This window comes from Hyaloscypha bicolor (assembly GCF_002865645.1).
Source record: "Hyaloscypha bicolor E unplaced genomic scaffold K444scaffold_53, whole genome shotgun sequence".
NCBI classification, from domain to species: Eukaryota; Fungi; Ascomycota; class Leotiomycetes; order Helotiales; family Hyaloscyphaceae; genus Hyaloscypha; species Hyaloscypha bicolor.
In genome coordinates, this window is record NW_020194555.1 from 1,303,198 (window position 1) to 1,319,142 (window position 15,945).

At 49.5% G+C, this 15,945-nt stretch overlaps 8 protein-coding genes across 8 annotated transcripts; 4 read left to right on the forward strand and 4 right to left on the reverse strand.

Annotated features, from left to right (window-relative positions):
- Nucleotides 1-103: 103 nt before the first annotated feature.
- Nucleotides 104-2,460, reverse strand: K444DRAFT_585544 (glycosyltransferase family 62 protein). The gene is made up of 6 exons (XM_024877930.1): nucleotides 2,109-2,460; nucleotides 1,366-2,042; nucleotides 999-1,318; nucleotides 856-951; nucleotides 499-807; nucleotides 104-445 (listed from the first exon to the last, which is right to left on the reverse strand). Exons 1-5 carry the CDS (start codon nucleotides 2,189-2,191, stop codon nucleotides 508-510), a joined length of 1,476 nt encoding a protein of 491 aa, XP_024739302.1. The 5' UTR covers nucleotides 2,192-2,460; the 3' UTR covers nucleotides 104-445; nucleotides 499-507.
- Nucleotides 2,461-4,235: 1,775 nt separating this feature from the next.
- Nucleotides 4,236-5,219, forward strand: K444DRAFT_524963 (uncharacterized protein; the record flags this gene model as incomplete). The annotated part of the gene is made up of 2 exons (XM_024874402.1): nucleotides 4,236-4,374; nucleotides 4,423-5,219. The coding sequence occupies 2 exons, from the start codon at nucleotides 4,236-4,238 to the stop codon at nucleotides 5,217-5,219; spliced, it is 936 nt and encodes a 311-aa protein (XP_024739303.1).
- Nucleotides 5,220-5,264: 45 nt separating this feature from the next.
- Nucleotides 5,265-6,824, forward strand: K444DRAFT_341095 (uncharacterized protein). The gene is made up of 2 exons (XM_024872029.1): nucleotides 5,265-5,773; nucleotides 5,917-6,824. Exons 1-2 carry the CDS (start codon nucleotides 5,345-5,347, stop codon nucleotides 6,664-6,666), a joined length of 1,179 nt encoding a protein of 392 aa, XP_024739304.1. The 5' UTR covers nucleotides 5,265-5,344; the 3' UTR covers nucleotides 6,667-6,824.
- Nucleotides 6,825-6,982: 158 nt separating this feature from the next.
- K444DRAFT_627339 (uncharacterized protein) lies at nucleotides 6,983-11,359 on the reverse strand (the record flags this gene model as incomplete). The annotated part of the gene is made up of 2 exons (XM_024882783.1): nucleotides 6,983-10,052; nucleotides 10,428-11,359. 2 exons carry the CDS (start codon nucleotides 11,357-11,359, stop codon nucleotides 6,983-6,985), a joined length of 4,002 nt encoding a protein of 1,333 aa, XP_024739305.1.
- Nucleotides 11,360-11,688: 329 nt separating this feature from the next.
- K444DRAFT_341134 (uncharacterized protein) lies at nucleotides 11,689-12,267 on the forward strand. Its single transcript, XM_024872030.1, has 2 exons — nucleotides 11,689-11,889; nucleotides 11,951-12,267. Exons 1-2 carry the CDS (start codon nucleotides 11,832-11,834, stop codon nucleotides 12,169-12,171), a joined length of 279 nt encoding a protein of 92 aa, XP_024739306.1. The 5' UTR covers nucleotides 11,689-11,831; the 3' UTR covers nucleotides 12,172-12,267.
- On the reverse strand, nucleotides 12,268-13,847 carry K444DRAFT_341154 (PAXNEB-domain-containing protein). Its single transcript, XM_024872031.1, has 2 exons — nucleotides 13,190-13,847; nucleotides 12,268-13,091 (listed from the first exon to the last, which is right to left on the reverse strand). Exons 1-2 carry the CDS (start codon nucleotides 13,728-13,730, stop codon nucleotides 12,364-12,366), a joined length of 1,269 nt encoding a protein of 422 aa, XP_024739307.1. The 5' UTR covers nucleotides 13,731-13,847; the 3' UTR covers nucleotides 12,268-12,363.
- Nucleotides 13,848-14,001: 154 nt separating this feature from the next.
- Nucleotides 14,002-14,501, forward strand: K444DRAFT_641761 (RNA polymerase Rpb8; the record flags this gene model as incomplete). Its single annotated transcript, XM_024884658.1, has 2 exons — nucleotides 14,002-14,348; nucleotides 14,396-14,501. The coding sequence occupies 2 exons, from the start codon at nucleotides 14,002-14,004 to the stop codon at nucleotides 14,499-14,501; spliced, it is 453 nt and encodes a 150-aa protein (XP_024739308.1).
- Nucleotides 14,502-14,745: 244 nt separating this feature from the next.
- Nucleotides 14,746-15,917, reverse strand: K444DRAFT_641762 (thiamine pyrophosphokinase-related protein-like protein; the record flags this gene model as incomplete). Its single annotated transcript, XM_024884659.1, has 2 exons — nucleotides 14,746-15,682; nucleotides 15,880-15,917. 2 exons carry the CDS (start codon nucleotides 15,915-15,917, stop codon nucleotides 14,746-14,748), a joined length of 975 nt encoding a protein of 324 aa, XP_024739309.1.
- Nucleotides 15,918-15,945: the final 28 nt, after the last annotated feature.

Sequence of the window (15,945 nt, forward strand, 5' to 3'; positions counted from 1 at the left end):
ATCCTGCCTCAAAAAGTTCCCGAGGGTTCAAGGTGTTCTCAATACTTGCCTGGCACGTGACCTTAACATCAGGATGAGCGGGTTACTAAGTTGAAAAGAGGTGCACGTTTCTAGATAGAAGTCGATTATTTAGTTTCCATATAACATGGAATGGCATTTTTGATACGCCTGTCTATCATACAAACTCCAACCCAAATTACTACAAGGAGCAAGTTTAATGGTGCCACCTTTTTAGCAAGCATACCGAGATCTCCAGACAGACCCCAGTGTATGCAATCCGAACCCCACGCTTTGTGTTCCTATATCCGAAAGTCATATCTGCTGCTGCAGATCTATAATTTTACAGCAGGCCCGAAGCTTCTGTCGCTTCTTGTGAGAACTAAACCCGGTGAACGGGGTAAAATAATGCGATAATGAAGAGGAGTTTCAGTGAGCTCCCTCAGACCTGTGTTCTGTCAGCACTAGAGCCTTTGGACAAAGGCTTGGATTTGCTCTTACCCTCTTGATCTATTGAGCCTTTGCCGGGACCTTGGTATCAGCCTTGGACTCAGCCTTAGACTCAACTTTCGATTCCCCCGTCGCTTCTTTTGGCGCCGCCTCTGACTCTTTTTCCAATTTAGCCTCCTTAGCTGCAGCTTCTGCTTTCGCTTTCTCTATAGCCTTCTCTCTCATAGCTTCATTCTGAATATCTGTCTTGTCCTTCTCCCATTGGCTATTTGGATCCGTGAACTGCTCTTTGATCTTCTTCATGCGCTCCACACGCTCTTTCTCTTCTTCTTCGTGGGCAATGCGTTCCTTCTCCATTTCCTAAAGCCTGTTAGTGACTACGTATCCATGAGGTAGAATATGACTAACCTCCATATGACGAATATCATCCACACTGGGCTCGTACAAATGCCAGATCGTATAATGTGGCAATCCCACAACAGAGAATTGCATACGTTTCGCCATCTGCATAAGATTAGCTTCTGTGACACTTGAGGATCAGAGAATCTGACCTTTCCGAATCCTTCAGTCTCCGCATGCTTCTCAAAACTGAATGCAGGAAAGTGGACCCCAGATCTGAACACTTTGGCCTTTGCCAAAATACTAACACCACCCACACCATCAATATCCATTTCCATATCAGGGTCTCCGTATGGGTCCCGTAGGTATGCAAGATGAGGCCGCCAAGTAGCATATTCTGCGTAACCTTCCACAATGACGGCATCTTCGTCCAAGGTATCCGCTAATGCCAATGCTGTCTCTGATTCTTGCCATGAATTCAAATCGTAAGGTTGTTCGCCGCCAAGCCAGTCCGGAAGTGGTCGCCAGACATCTAAAAACTTGTTAGATCATATCTTCAGCGGAAGGCATGGGACTCACTGGGTACAATAACGTCCTTGTTATGGCGCATCAAGTCTTCCAGAATCGTAAACGGTGCAGTCTCAACATCCACATCTCTCCAATATACCCAGCTATGATAAGGCCGTAATGCTGCGCTGAGTAACCAATTTCTTGCTTGTGCCATCAATTTTCTTCGACTTGCTTGCGCAGCAAACCCGTGACGACTCTCAACGTCCTGATTGACCTTCTGCCCAAAATCCTTCTCGATGATCGAGATCTCCCCATATGGTTGCTTCGGGTCCTCGTCTGCCTGGAGCTCTTCCAACAATTGAGAAAGCAGCGGTAATGTCTGATCCTTGGAATCCGACACGAGGAACGCTAAATCTATTAGGTGATGAGGATATGTGAAATTGTGAAGGTGTCCAAAGAACATTCGCAGATGGGACTCAGCATCACGCAAGGGCGCGCAAAGCAGTATCCGTTCCTCCCTTTCCCAACCTCTCGCCGTTCCCTGAACATTCGAAAGATCATAATACCGTACTGTTTCGAGCTGGAAATCCTCGCCGGAAGACATCAAGCCTAGTGAAAGGACTGGAAGTATTGAGGCCCCGGGCCATACGAAAAATCCAAATAGGAGAACTACTACAATGAGCGTAAATCGAACGAGAAGTTGCCGTCGCCGCCGGAGGGCTGCAGGCGTTGTTCTGGGCTGGAATCTGTATGCGCAAGTCCATTAGAATTAAATTGATAGGTTGTTGACGCTTTGAAGGGATTGCGTGTACCTATGAGGACTTATCGAGTACGTCTCCTTGTACTCGTTCTTCCCTTGTGGATAGCCATTGCTCGCATGATGACGTGGTAGCATCTTCTTGAGAGCCTTCTAATTAGGAGATGCGCGGACGACGTGCAAGGATATGGTTGAGAAATTTGAATTAGCCAGCCTGGCGATTTGAGCTGGCTTCGTGTTCACGTCCCGGGCCGTCCTGCCCTCTGATTGTTGGATCGACCAGGATAGGCACGAGGTGAAGTGCGGAACGTGGCGGATTCGAGGGACAATGTTGAAGGAGTGAACCTCATCGGCGTGTTTGGCTCGGCCGTGAGAATGGAAGTTTAGCATGGGGAGAAAGATTCGGGCGGAATTATTTCTCTAAGGAGACCAGCTCGCTTGCTTGCATTTGCTGCACCTAAAAATGTGAAACAGACGCCAGGCGCGCAACCCAATTTAGAACCCTCACGATGATCTCACCCCAGGGAGCAAGATTCAACGTCAGCCGAAATGCTGTAAGCAGGCGCAGTGTTATTCCCCACACTCCATCCGAAGTGAAAGGGGGTGTTGGCGTCAAGAGATGTTATTCTATACGCCGCCAAACCTTATTAATTGTTTTAAGCATTATTTGATTGGAAGCATCATCGGAACTTCGTGCAACCAACAATCACCATTCCATGTGTCACAAAAAAGCAAGGAAGAAGATATCTTTGGATTCACAAACGAAAGTGAGAATCAGATCCCGAGAATCCAGAGGCACGTGTAAAGCAATTATCGCTACTGAATTCTAGTCTATATATACTTGCAACTTACAATGTTTCTGGATATATCTAGTGTCTGATCGACAATTATCCCGAGTCTGGCTGAGTGGGTCTGCGTCTAAATCTTCTCTCATAAGCTGGAGATCTAGCTGTAAAGATACAAGACCAAAGTCCATTGCAAGACATACATCCCTCCAGCCCACTCTCCGTCGTTGACAGAAATCCGAGAATCCTAAACTGAAGAATTAGCGCGTGCATGAACAGATTCATGTGAACTGAAAATTAGAAAAGAAGAATGCTCAGACAAGCCGATTTAATCAGGCACCTCGACCGGCGACTGAACCCCACATTACAAGACGCAATGCAGAGAACCGAAGCACTGAAGCGCAAATCTCCACAACCGATCATCCCAATCAATCCGAAGATCAACTAGTCCGGTGCGGGAGTAGAGCTTGGAAGAGGAGCATTCAGGGAATGGATAAGCTGTGATCATCAGGGCAAGAGGTAAAGGGATTGACAGGCACGCCGCACCTTTGGTAAGTCTGGTGAGATGATGCAGATCTGGTCTGTGTGAGGTCAGCTCGTTGTTTTCGTACAGAGAACACAATTGAAGAAGACATTCGACAGGAGGTATTCAGAAAGTTTTTGGTATTTTGGTTGTCATCAAGGAGTTCAGAAGCAGAACTGATTGAAATTGTTTTCATCATGAAAGAGGAATGGATTCGTAGAGAATCAAATCGTACTGACCGTTATCACGCCAAGCTCGTAAGAGTATATGCTCCCAATTTGCGTCCAGGTATGTTATTGCTCGATGCTTCGATCATACTTGGCAGGGCTACAGTTCTCACTGATCATGGCGCTCTTCACGCGGCGGTGCTGGGTGACAGATCCTATCTTGCCAACAGGTCAGCGATTGATTGATCCCAACTAGAACAGCAGACAGATATAATTGAAGTGCTTCAGATGGTGATGCATGTTGTTCAGTGGCTCAGGAGATCGCCTAAGAACTGGTGTGAAGGAAATCATCAGGAGCATGACAGCGAAAGAGAAATCAATTGGTACTTACCAAGCTGTGATGTTCGTGGAACAACATCAGATATTAGTGGCAGACAAATGGTAGCAATTTCTGGCATCATTGCCAGACAGCGCATGCGCAGCAGGGTGGTGCCGTTGAAGTTGGCTGTGATCAAGAAATTTGGTGGTTGTGGGACTTCAAGAGCTCGAGAATTTTTGAGGGCGGGAAGCTGGGACCCCTGTCCGCGCTAACAGAGGCGGCCCGACGGATTTTCCGAACTTTACTTTTTGGTTGGAATTCTACTACGCTTGAAATAAACAATGCATGATCGATAGCAGCTCATCAGTCTCACACAACCTCATTCAAGATGACGGACAGGAGGAGGATCAATGGGCCTTCGGGCGGGACCTCAGCACCAGTCTATTCGAAGTACCTAACCAAAGACGCCTCGACGCAAATAGAGAGACCAATGAGATCAAGAGCCCCAAATGTCCTCAGGAAAATGTGTACGTACAGCCTGCTCAGAAAATTAGGCATATATTAACAAGTAATAGTTCTGAAGACAGGCGTCACACCTTCAGCTTCAGGATCAGCATACCTCGAACTCGAAGCCTCAAAATCCACAAACACCAACACACCTGGGCTTGCGTCCCTCTCCACATCCGGCTTGAAGCTCACATGTACCGTCCACGGCCCACGACCATTACCAAAATCGGCGCCATTCTCCCCTCATATCATTCTTTCAACACACGTCAAATATGCCCCCTTTGCGACACGGAAACGAAGAGGATACCTGCGGGATTCGAGTGAAAGAGATCTAGGGGTGCACTTGGAAACAGCATTACGAGGCGTGATTATTGGCGACCGCTGGCCAAAAAGCGGAGTAGAAGTCATAATCACCATTCTAGAAGGAGAAGAAGACCAATGGTGGGGCGACGATCGAGGACGGGGCCAAGTCACGGCTGGAGAATGGGGAATGATGAGTGTTCTCAGCGGCTGCATAACCGTTGCTTCTGCTGCGATTGCCGATGCTGGCATTGACTGCGTGGATGTTGTTTCTGGGGGCGTTGCTGCTGTGGTTAGAGGGCAGGGAAAGCAGAGTACTGCGTTGGTATTGGATCCTGTTCCTCCTGAGCATCAGGAGATTTTGGCGGCTGCTATTGTGGCGTATCTTCCTGCGAGGGATGAGATTACGGACTTGTGGGTCAAAGGAGATATTGGCAATCAGGCTGTGCAGAGTTCTTCGTATGAGGAGCTGGCAGATAATGCGGTGCAGGCTGCTTTGGGGTCACATCGGGTACTTGTGGCTGCATTAAAGGAGACTGCGGATATGAAGTTAGGTCGATCATGAGTTCATGATGATGCATATGTGTGTGGCGTTAGGAAACAGAATGGGTGCATTGTACTGGACATTTGGACGTCTAGTGTCGGCGTTGGAGTATTGTCTGGCTAGCTGGGTTTCGACATCTCTTTCAGATGAAGGTTGTCTGCATCCAATGTCAGGTTTATATTTGCTTCCTCTGCAACCTCCTGCCAGAACCTTTGTGTACGGGTTTCAATCAGTGTATCCTCTCTCTGATCTCAGGTAAGAAGCAGCAACAAGCGCAAACAGCTTTCTCTTTGTCCATCCAACGGGACCCCTTTTCGCTACTCGTATATCTTCACCCTTTCTCAACTTGTTTCTCTCAATTCTCATCATTTCCGCATACCACCCGATATCACACTCAACTCAAACCAGATCACACCTCGCAAAACTCTCAATCACCAGCTGGACCTGCTCATCCCACGTCTCAATTCCACTCACGCTCTCTTTCCCCAAAGCTCAGAAGCATGCCCTCAAAAATCCAACTCGACGAAAACCTCTGGTTTCTATACATCTGCCTCCAGAAAAGCGATATGAAATCCGTACGTCCCCTTTACTCCCTTCCCATTTCCCATTTCCCATCCCTCATACCAACCCAAACCCCCTATCTCCCACCACCCTTCTCAGCCCACTTCTCTCTAGTTCAAGCTCAAAATACTAGTGGATGCTGGCTGACACTCTCAAGATCGACTTCGCAGCTGTAGGCCACGCAACCTCCCTCAAGCCTCCGGCCGCCAGGATGCGCTACACGCGCCTCCGTCGACAGATAGAAAGCGGAACACTGATCGGAACGCACGGTACACCCTTCTTGTCCCACCACTCTTCCTCTACTTCTCCCAACTTCGGCCATTCTGAGAAGCTAAAGAGGAAGAGAACTTCCAGAGGTGGAGGGGAGGGTGAGGGTGAGGATGAGGAAGAGTGCGGTTTTAAGGGAGATAGTGTTGGGAACGTTGGAAAGGGGGTCAAGGCAGAGAAGGACGAATTGGAAGTGAAGAAATGGAAGATCAAGAAGGAAGACGAAGATGACAGCGCAGGATGGGAGAGCGGAAGTGGCAGTGATACAGAATGGGGCTGGGATTCCGAGGACGAAGTTCCACTTGCCAAGTTGCGAAAGGCGAAGCCGGGTTGTTCTTCTGTTTCCCAACAGACTGCTCTTGTCCCCACACAACGAGTGGTTGGGGGAGGACGAGAGACGAGAGAAGAGGGAACGAATGGTGCCAATAATGGGTATGGAGGAAGGAGTGTTGGTGGACAACGGCGTGTGAATGGGGCTGCGGTTCCGAGATACATGCCACCGAGTGATGGCAGAGCATGGGAGGGCATGATTCCAGTTGGAAATGTGGTGATTCAAAATGGATATCCTGCTTATTGGGGAAATGAGTATAGTATTGTTGAGGCGTGGGAGCAGGGCGGGAAGCCGAGGAAATCTGTGTAAATGCAAAGTTCTCGCCAGACTTTGTTGAGATTGAGGTTCGGGTTCGAGAGAATGGGTAGGACGGAAGAGAACGTTTGGCAAATAATGGATTTCATAGTAGTATCTCTCACACGCTTATTGTATGTACCGTAGCCGCTAATAACTACACAAGAAAGAGAAACGCGCTGCCTCGGATCGGTACACAGTTTAACTGAACTGCACGCTTGTTTCATGCATCATTCATCCACCCTAGCAATGCACCAAACTCCAATCCCTACCCGTATCGTATGCACAGACCCCAACCTCCCAAATATCCTAATTGACACTCGACGGGACCTTATGGAACGAAAATCCGACTAAAGCTCGCCACATCCCTTCTGCAGCAAACACACTTATCGAAGTTGTTCATCGCAAGCGTAACTCTGCAATCATCACACAAACTCAAGCAGCGACACGGCCAAACGATGATACTTCTCGGAGAGCTCTGGCAGACCACACATTGCGGCCCGCCTTCGCCCATCCCGGATGCACCTTTTGCCCAAGATGTTGGTTTTGAGGATGAGGATGTGGCGTTGTGGAAGTTTCGGCGGGAGATGATGAGGTGCTCGAGGATTTGAGCTTCTTCTTCGAGGGTCAGCTTGCCGGTTGCAGAGGAGGCGGTGAAGTTTTCGGGTCGTTCTCGGGTGGAGGTTAGGACTTTGGCTCGCTCGCGTTGGAGGAGGTTGCGGTAGCGAGAGCGGGTGACGATGCTGTCGCTTGCAAGGTGTGCGGATAGAGCTTGGGCTTCAGCTCGCTGCTCGGGGGTTTTGGGATGCAAAAGTTGTGCTAGGTCGGCGGGGTTGAGAGGTGTGTCCAGGAAAGGAGTAGACTCTCTGGAGAACTGGGGCGACTCTTGAGTTGGTGTTCTTCGTCCATCATCATTGTCATCTGAAATCCAATCCTGCTCGTCTTCTGTAGTGGAGAATGATACAATACTGGTCATATCTTCATCCAATTCCTTCTCGTTTGGATTGAAGTTTCCACTGTGGTCATCGGAGCCCCACCATCCACCACCCAGCCACCATTTATATAAGTTAGAATCCAACTTCTTCTCCTCAGTATCATTCCAGTATCCCTGGTTCTCACGAAGTCGGTTCCTCATTTCCGCCTCGACATCAACATTCTCATCCTTCGGCAGAGTCAATTCTCCGTCGATGCTCAAGAGCCAGAAATTCAATGACTCAGGATCGCTGCTGTCTGGTGGCTTAGCATCTGCTTGAGTCGATCTTGGATGCTTGACAAGCCATAGAAGCCAACGAGGTCGGCTCTGGATTCCAGCAATACCTAGCAGCTTCAAAGCAACAGAAGCCCACCAGCTTAACAACAACCTGTTAATACCAATGAAGAACTCCAATGCCATGACCCATCTCCCACTTCGTTCTGTAGCACCAATTCCATTCCGCATTCCAGCTGGCTCTCGTCCTCTTGAAAGCTTTGGAACTTTCTTTGCTGTCATCTCTCTAGCATACCCGCTTGACGACTTCTGCAGCAGATCCATTGGCTGGTCTTTAGCTGCCACAAGCCCAACATTGTTTGCCAACCCATCTGCAAGACCAGAATCCGGATCATGGATTCTAAATGTTGGCCCAAGCCATTGAGCTCCGACGGTTTCGAGCTCTCGTAATCTATCCTCTTCCAGCCACGTCCGTTGCTTGACACTAACTCCACGGCTTTCGTTCAAATATACTGCTTCACTCGCCATAGTCATGACCGCAAACCCTGTTCTCAACAAAGCGGTATAGAAATCCATATGCATAGTGATCCGAAGGCTCGACATCAATGTCCCGTTTGATTGCATGTTTCGGTGCGCAAATGCCAGCCGTCTCATAAAAGCGGACCATGTGTTTGTAGGGGTTGGTTGGTCATCCGCACTTCCTTCCTCGACCGCGGGAGGAGAGAGGGCAGATAATAGCAGAGCTGCCCCGTAAATAGCTCCGCATGCTAGAATTCCAAGCAGGACCAGCACATGTGGAATGAATCCAACGATGCATACCGTTGGGAATCGTAGGAGGCTCTGATTCTCGAAGTCGTCGATTGAGAACGTCCAAACACTCCAAACGATGGCTGACATGAACGACAAGCCCCAGAATCCAGTACTCAGCAACCGTAGCTTCCCTTGAAGATTGAAGATTGCAAGAAAGTGACTCGTAAGGTGATTCATAGCCGATAAGAAGCCTACGAACAGCACTTCAGGAGCCGTATTGACCTTCTTCATGATCATGGTACGTGTGATTGCGATTTGAGTTGCTTCATCGTGAGAAGTTGTGTTCGCCCAGACACGCTTCGTAGTTCCAAAAGACCCAAAAGCGCCGAGTTGACTGCCGATTTGCGAATCAGCCTCGGCGAAGGCCAGCGAGTGCTCAAACAGGGTCATTCCGGTCTCAGCTGCTACCTGCCGCCCTTGAACTGCACAAGAGATTGTCTCTACCCACTGACTAAACCCGAAAGTCTTGAACAAGGGCCACAGAAGGGACAGCGATCCGGTCAAGTCCGCTTTTGGCATCAACCCATCTGGTGATGCCTTGGCAACTTCCTCGTCGTAGTCGGGGGGTATCATACTAACGGCTAAGCATGACTCCTCATTACTTGCTCCAAACAAGAGCGTCTGACTGAGCTCATGCAGAAATCCCCCGTTCTGTGTAAAGAGTAGGTCTGACGTCTTGGAAGCGTTTCCCCACCGCAGCATACCGAAGTCCGGAGAAGTTTGGCATTGTATTGACTGAAGTAGAGACCGAGCCTGTACCGCAAGAAGGATGATAGGTGAAATTCGAAGGAGGACGCGGATTTTCCATGGGAGGACAAGATTCCGTCTTGTAGAGGCGTAGCAATACGTGCGGTTGAGGACGACAGCGATTATGACACAACCCAGAGCCCATTTGCTAGTTGCATAGCTGAAGACATTCCCCAAGCTGCGAATCCCCTCCAGAGTAAACTTTGATGCCAGGCCATTCCCCGCGTCATCCATATCAATCACCATCTGTGTTCCCGCGTTCATTGCCTCTCTTGCTGCCATGCCACCCGCAGCAGCCGTAGTCGCCGCATCCACAATTCCTGCCCCAGCTCCTCCCGTAGCTTCAGGTATAATCCGCTGTCCCAATCCAACCCTCAAGCCAAATATGTTGTCGACAGCTTCCGGGACAGCAAGGAAGGAGCTTAGCTTCATGAACATTCGCGGGCCTGCGAGAGCCAGGTCTTTCGCTGAGGGAACATATTGCGAGGCGTTGAAACTTGTCCAGTTCCACGAAGCAACATCTAACTTGTGGGTATGGTCGAATACTGCGGCGGCCATGGCAAAGGGTATCGTGGCGCTGACCGAGCTCGTGGGGGAACGATGACTGCTGGTGCCGCAGATTATCAGCAGTGGTGGTCTTCAGTCATCGAATCATTAGCTGAAGAATAGAACGCATTCCCAAATAATAGAAGTAGGTGTTGGATCAGAAAGATGTCACCAATAACCTCTTGATTGTCGCGTGTTTCTAAAGAGTTGATAAACATGCGGCCATCCACCAGATCCGGTTTGAAGGTTTCCCCACGTTCGGGCCGTCTGCTCCGAAGCAACTAAAAATCAGGGGTGCTGAACCCGGGCCGCAGAAGTCACGAAACATCTCACAAGACTGAAAATTCTGAAGAGGGTATCATTGGGTATCTATCTATGGTGTCATTGCTTCATGAATCCCTGGAAACTGAGACCGGGTCCATCATGGCAGCAAGTCTGGATTTCCAGTGGAAGATCTGACTCTCACATGCCGCCCCACTCAATACAGAAGGTTCTCATCTTCCTTCCTGATTCTGCCTCTGCGTCCAGGTCCTCACCTCCAATTAGAAAGCCTTTCTTGACTGCTGTACCTAATCGGCCACCACCTATCAAATCCAGCAACGGGATCTCTTCGTCAAATTCATAGGCAGATGCAAGAAAGTGGGCGTGGAAACGCAAAGGGTCTCCTGGGTACACATTGAAATTGCATCCGAACCGTAGCCCTGGCATCATGAAGTATCCGTGCGAATGTAAGTGTTCGAATAGAGCGTAGCCTGGGACGGCAGGAGGATCTGGAGGCAGAGAAATATTCTGTGGTAACTCAGAGGAAGAGTAACTGGTGGAGGGAGTGACGGCATATGGCTCGGTAGAAGCAAATGCAGTACTTGACGGGACTGGTGAAAGAGCCCGATCGGAGTCGAAGAGTGCTTCTGGCGAGTCTGCAGTGCTGTCATCCAAGGATATGTCTGGAGTGCCGTCTTCCGGGGCATCTGCGCCTTTCTTTGCTTTCTCTCTCGCCTTCTCAGTAGCCTTCTTCCGCAAATGATGTTCTGATCTTTTCACCGCGTCACTCTGCGCAACCCTGCGGGCTTTCAGACCTTGGGATCTCAGAGAAGCCAAGTATTTCTGCCTATCCTGTCCAACGAAGGTGTTGAATCTTTGTGTGTGCCACGCGACATCATCAACAATGTAACCTATCTCCTTCTTTACAAGCAACGTTGCTTCTTCGGGCATTAACTCGACAGGGAGACCAAGGAAGACATTCTGCTGCGGATGCTGTGGGATACCGCCAATGAGAGACCCGCAAATATTGTGAGTTCTGCGAAGGTAAGTCACGACATTGACGTCGAATAGCAAGTATCGGCCAGCGATCAAGGAGACCGGGATGGGTTCAGAGATTGAGTCATACGGTTCCGCCATTGCGCTGGCTCAGGTCCACAGACCTAGAAGCAATCACTGTATTCAAGTCAAGTCAGTATGGGGCTTGAGCCAAGGTTCGAGGACGAAGTGGTGGTAGAGGGACGATGGATCATGAATTAAAACATATTATTGGTACATCATATCCAGAGAAAATCTGGTTTCAGGGGATTGACAGATCGGTTTTGTAATCATATCGAAGGGAGAACAATAGAAAGGAAGGGTTGGGCTTACCAGGCGTTTGCGGAATTCTCCTTCCTGAGTTTGTGGGAAGGAGAAGGTGTAGTTTGGAGGAAATTTTGGAGTCATTTTCATTCTCGGCTAGTGCGGGACCCTGAACGCGCCTTTCCTTTCCTGGAGCACACTCCAACCTCATCTCGTGGTCCTGATCCTTCACAAACTTCACAATTCACTTCAAACCGTGAAGACCTTTGAGACATACATTTCTGTAGCCCTTCGAATACTAGTAGATCCAATGGCTTCTCTCTGGCTCCTAGCTCTGCTCATTACTGTCCCTCTAGCCCTGTTCATAGGCATGTGTCCCCCTCTTCTCTAGCATATCATGCTTTAATAATAACTCTAATGCTGAAATAGCTTGGTTGATTGTGTCCTCATGTCTCGGAGATAATTTCAGACTCACCTTTTCCAATGTTTCGATCAATCCGCGTCAAGCATTGTTCGACCGAAATTATCTGAGAACGGTTACTTCAAGCGGTCACGGCACGTGGAATCAAATTGAGATGGAAGATATGCTTGGAGACAGCCCTCGAACTTCCATTGAATCTGAGGATCGTCGAGCATCCCATCCGCTCTGAGATGGGACCAATTTCGAGTCTTCCTAAGATGAGAACCACGATTATATGCAGCCCCTTTGCATCTGACGTACGCCAACGCTATGCACCCAAACCCAGTCTATTCCATGCGCCACATTTCCCCCAAACTCCAGAGCCAACATCGTCCATGTCCAGCATCCTGATAACGGGCACCAAACTTTCGCGTCCTCGAGCTCAAAACTCAATATCAACTTTCGTCGCCTTCCCGTGATCATGCTCAAGTCCACCTTGTTGAGCTTCCGAGTCTCCCTCAACAGGCGGCAAGCTAAAAAGCTTGATGACAAGACCTTTTCTCCTGCTTAACGTAAATGCCAAATCATCGCCATGTCCACTCGCTTCTCCCCCGCCACCCCCTTTTTCGTGGAAAATCGGCAATCGATGGATCTTCAACATTCCCTGTGGCGGCTCTTCATGGACAGTCGAAGCTCCAGGTGTGCTTTTGGTAGCAATTGCTGTTGATGGGAACGGGGCAAGTTCGAGAACGCCATCGTTCAATAGTTCCATCCACCGAGTCAAGCCTGTACTCCGTGGGTAGAGTGTTAGGGGAAGAGTGATCATTGCTGTAAGTTGTGTCGAGTACTTTCGTATCAGAGCTCTCAAAGCATGGAGGAACTGCAGAATACTCTCTGGCCTGGAAACTTCAGACGAATAGAGTGCTGGAGAAAGGAGGTTTGGAATAACAACGCGGTGAAGTGCCGTGCTGGGAGAGGCGGATAGATGCGTGATAAGGTGGTCCAAGAATCTGTTGAAAGGAGATGCAGAGGTGCTCCCGCCTCTAAATTCGAAGTCTGGCTTGGCTGTTGAGGGAACAAAGTACATAAGGGATGGAGAAGGCAACACCAGACGTTTGCTGAGATCAAAGTCATGGCAAAATACTTCCCCTGAGCTTGAAGTAGACGGTCCTGTCGATTGAATTAGCAAGTGAACCGTACGCAAGCGTCAGCTGATCCCATTTTTGGTGCAAGCACTGAGCACTACACGCTCGAGGGGGAAGACGTACCTTTTGGTCCGAACTCCCCAAGCCTTTCATATCTCCAGGCGATCTTCATTTTCTCTCCCGCTCCACTACCACTTCCATCAGCAACTTGCTTTGTACCTGGACCGATAGTCCCAGAACCTGCATCTTCATTGCCCTCAATTGTCCCAGACAGGACACGTTCATTGACAACCTCGACAGGCGCAGTCTTTCGAGACACTGCCTCAACCAAACCTGGTAAGTCTCTTCCCCACACCTCATTCATGCCCAGAACATGAACATGATGGCCTTGCACAACACCTTCACTTGCGTAGTAACGAAGTAAAGAGCCACCAAAATCAGTCGTCCCGCTCTCCTCAACCAAAAGAGAAGTACCCAAAGCCAACCCAGCATGACCCGCCAGTAAGCCATCCAAAGAGCGTGTCCCTGTGGAAGTGGTAGATCGACCATCGATAGGCGATGGACGCACTCCTTTAGGTAGTTCTTGCTTGGCTGACTTTGGTTCACTAGATACCAAACCACCTGACCTTACAGGCACGTGCCTCTTCCGGAACGACGATGCCATCTCAAGAGCTGCAGGTGGATGAACACAATCACCTGCAGCTAGATGGAACGTTGACGTCTTAATGTACAGAGAAGTCCTGGTCCATTGGAGGCAAATTAAACGAAGGAGTGGGGCAAAGCGGCCGCATCCACCGGATAAACATTATTCCAACTCCGGCAAAAATCCGAGGTCTGTGAAGTTCGAGCACAACAGATCAATTCGCCCCGAAAACATCACTATTACACATACAAGAACTTCACCGAGCCGCTTGATCAGCGAGGGCAGATACAATATGGCGACCGCCGGTGACACCCAGCTCTTCGACGAGTCCTTCACAATCACCACCGAAGACCACGCAAAGTACGATCGCGTTGGACGATATGGAGCAACCTCTGCAGACCACCAAACCGTCATGACACTCGACATCAACACGGAACTCTACCCGTGCCAGGTGGGCGAGACACTGCACTGCGTTCTTGCCTCTTCGCTTTCGCTCGACGGCACCAAGGATGATGGGAAGGGATGGAGAGACGTGGGCCGGAACGTAGATGGTGCGGAGCCAACGTTGGCGGATATGTTTGATTATGTTTGTCATGGGAAGATCTACAAGTTTGAGGATGGGGAGGACGGTCAGACTATGTAAGTTTTGTGAGATTTTATGAAGGAACTGGGCTAATGTGAAGCAGCAAGGCGTACATCTCGTTCGGTGGTCTTCTGATGGCTCTTGAGGGTCCGTATAAGAAGCTTACGCCTCTCCGAGTCGATTACGTCTACCTTCTTCTCAAAAAATGAACGCCCTCGATTTTTGTGACACCGAGCCACCGTTTTATGACTCACAACTGGCAGATTCAAGAGCTGAGGAACACGATTGTACGATTTACGAGTGGAACTATGGCGATGGCAGCTTGGTCATTGATCCAGCAGCTTCCGGTCACATTCACTTCCCTCTTCATCTGAAGCATGGCAATGGCGTTTGGGATCTCAAAAGTTCAGAGGCGTTGCGGAACAATGGGAATACCTTAGATAGCCAGTGAATTCAAGCCCCTCTATGCGGCCCCGGAAACTCCAACTCCCTATGCAACCGCCTCTTAATCTCCCCATAACTTCCCTCATTCCCCTCATTCAGAATCCCCCGCCTAACAAAGAAATCCAGCACAAGCAACGCGCAGTTCGGCTTGAACTCTCCCCTCCCCATCGCAGCCTGCACCTCCTCTACACTCCAGAGATAAAAGCATTCTACCTCGCTATCATTCGGTTTCGGGATGACTTCCTGGGGAAGCTCGAGATCATAAACATACTGACACTCGGGCTGCACCAATCCGCTTTCTCCTCCCGCTCTGGGTTCTCTTATGTAAACATAAGTAATCGTGCCCTTCGGCTCCGCCTTCGCTCTAACCAACTCCTCCGGCAACGAAGCCTCCTCTCCACTCTCCCTAACCAGACACTCCCAAGGATCCTCCCCGGACTCAATTCCACCCGCAACAGTATTATCCAACATTCCCCCATACGTACTCTTCGTCTTCGCTCTCCTAGGAACCCAGATCTTAATCCCATGCTTTTCATCCTTGGCTCGAACATAAGCAGTCATATGGATCCCATACGTCACAACGCCAAACAAACAGGATGCACTCCGTTCAATATCATATACCTTCCCTCCCTCCACCGTCTCGTCATATACGGGGTATAGCTCGTCTCTCCATCCGGCTAGGACTTCGAATGTTTTGTTGCCACGCCAGTAATCGCAGGTTGCTGCTACGGCGGAAGAGCGCTCTTTTTCAGTCGGCTGGGTGAAAGCGGTTATCGTCCGAGCAGAACGGTTTACTTCGAGCTCGCCTTTTATGTGGATGGGCACTTTAACCAGGGCGTTGAAAACGACTTCGGTCATGTAGCCTATGGGTGTGCCGGTGGGGGATAGGAGGGTGTAGAGAGTTGGGATGAGGGAGGCGTGAGCTTCCGTTCCTGGGTATGGGAAGCTGGGGCAGGAGGTTAGGTTCATTCCTGAGTAGTGACTTATGAATTGAAAAAGATGGGATAGTGAGCAGCATGGGGATATGGAACCTGGGGTACGTTGCACAGCTTCTTGAGGCAGGTATGTCCCTGGAGCAGCTACCCTACCCCCACCTTTCCTTTCCTTTTCAACGCCAATTGAGATGAAAGACGAAAGACTTACACATCGCACTCATCCATCAAGTCTAAATTGGACTTCATCTTTTCTATTTCTCATTGGGTACGAAAA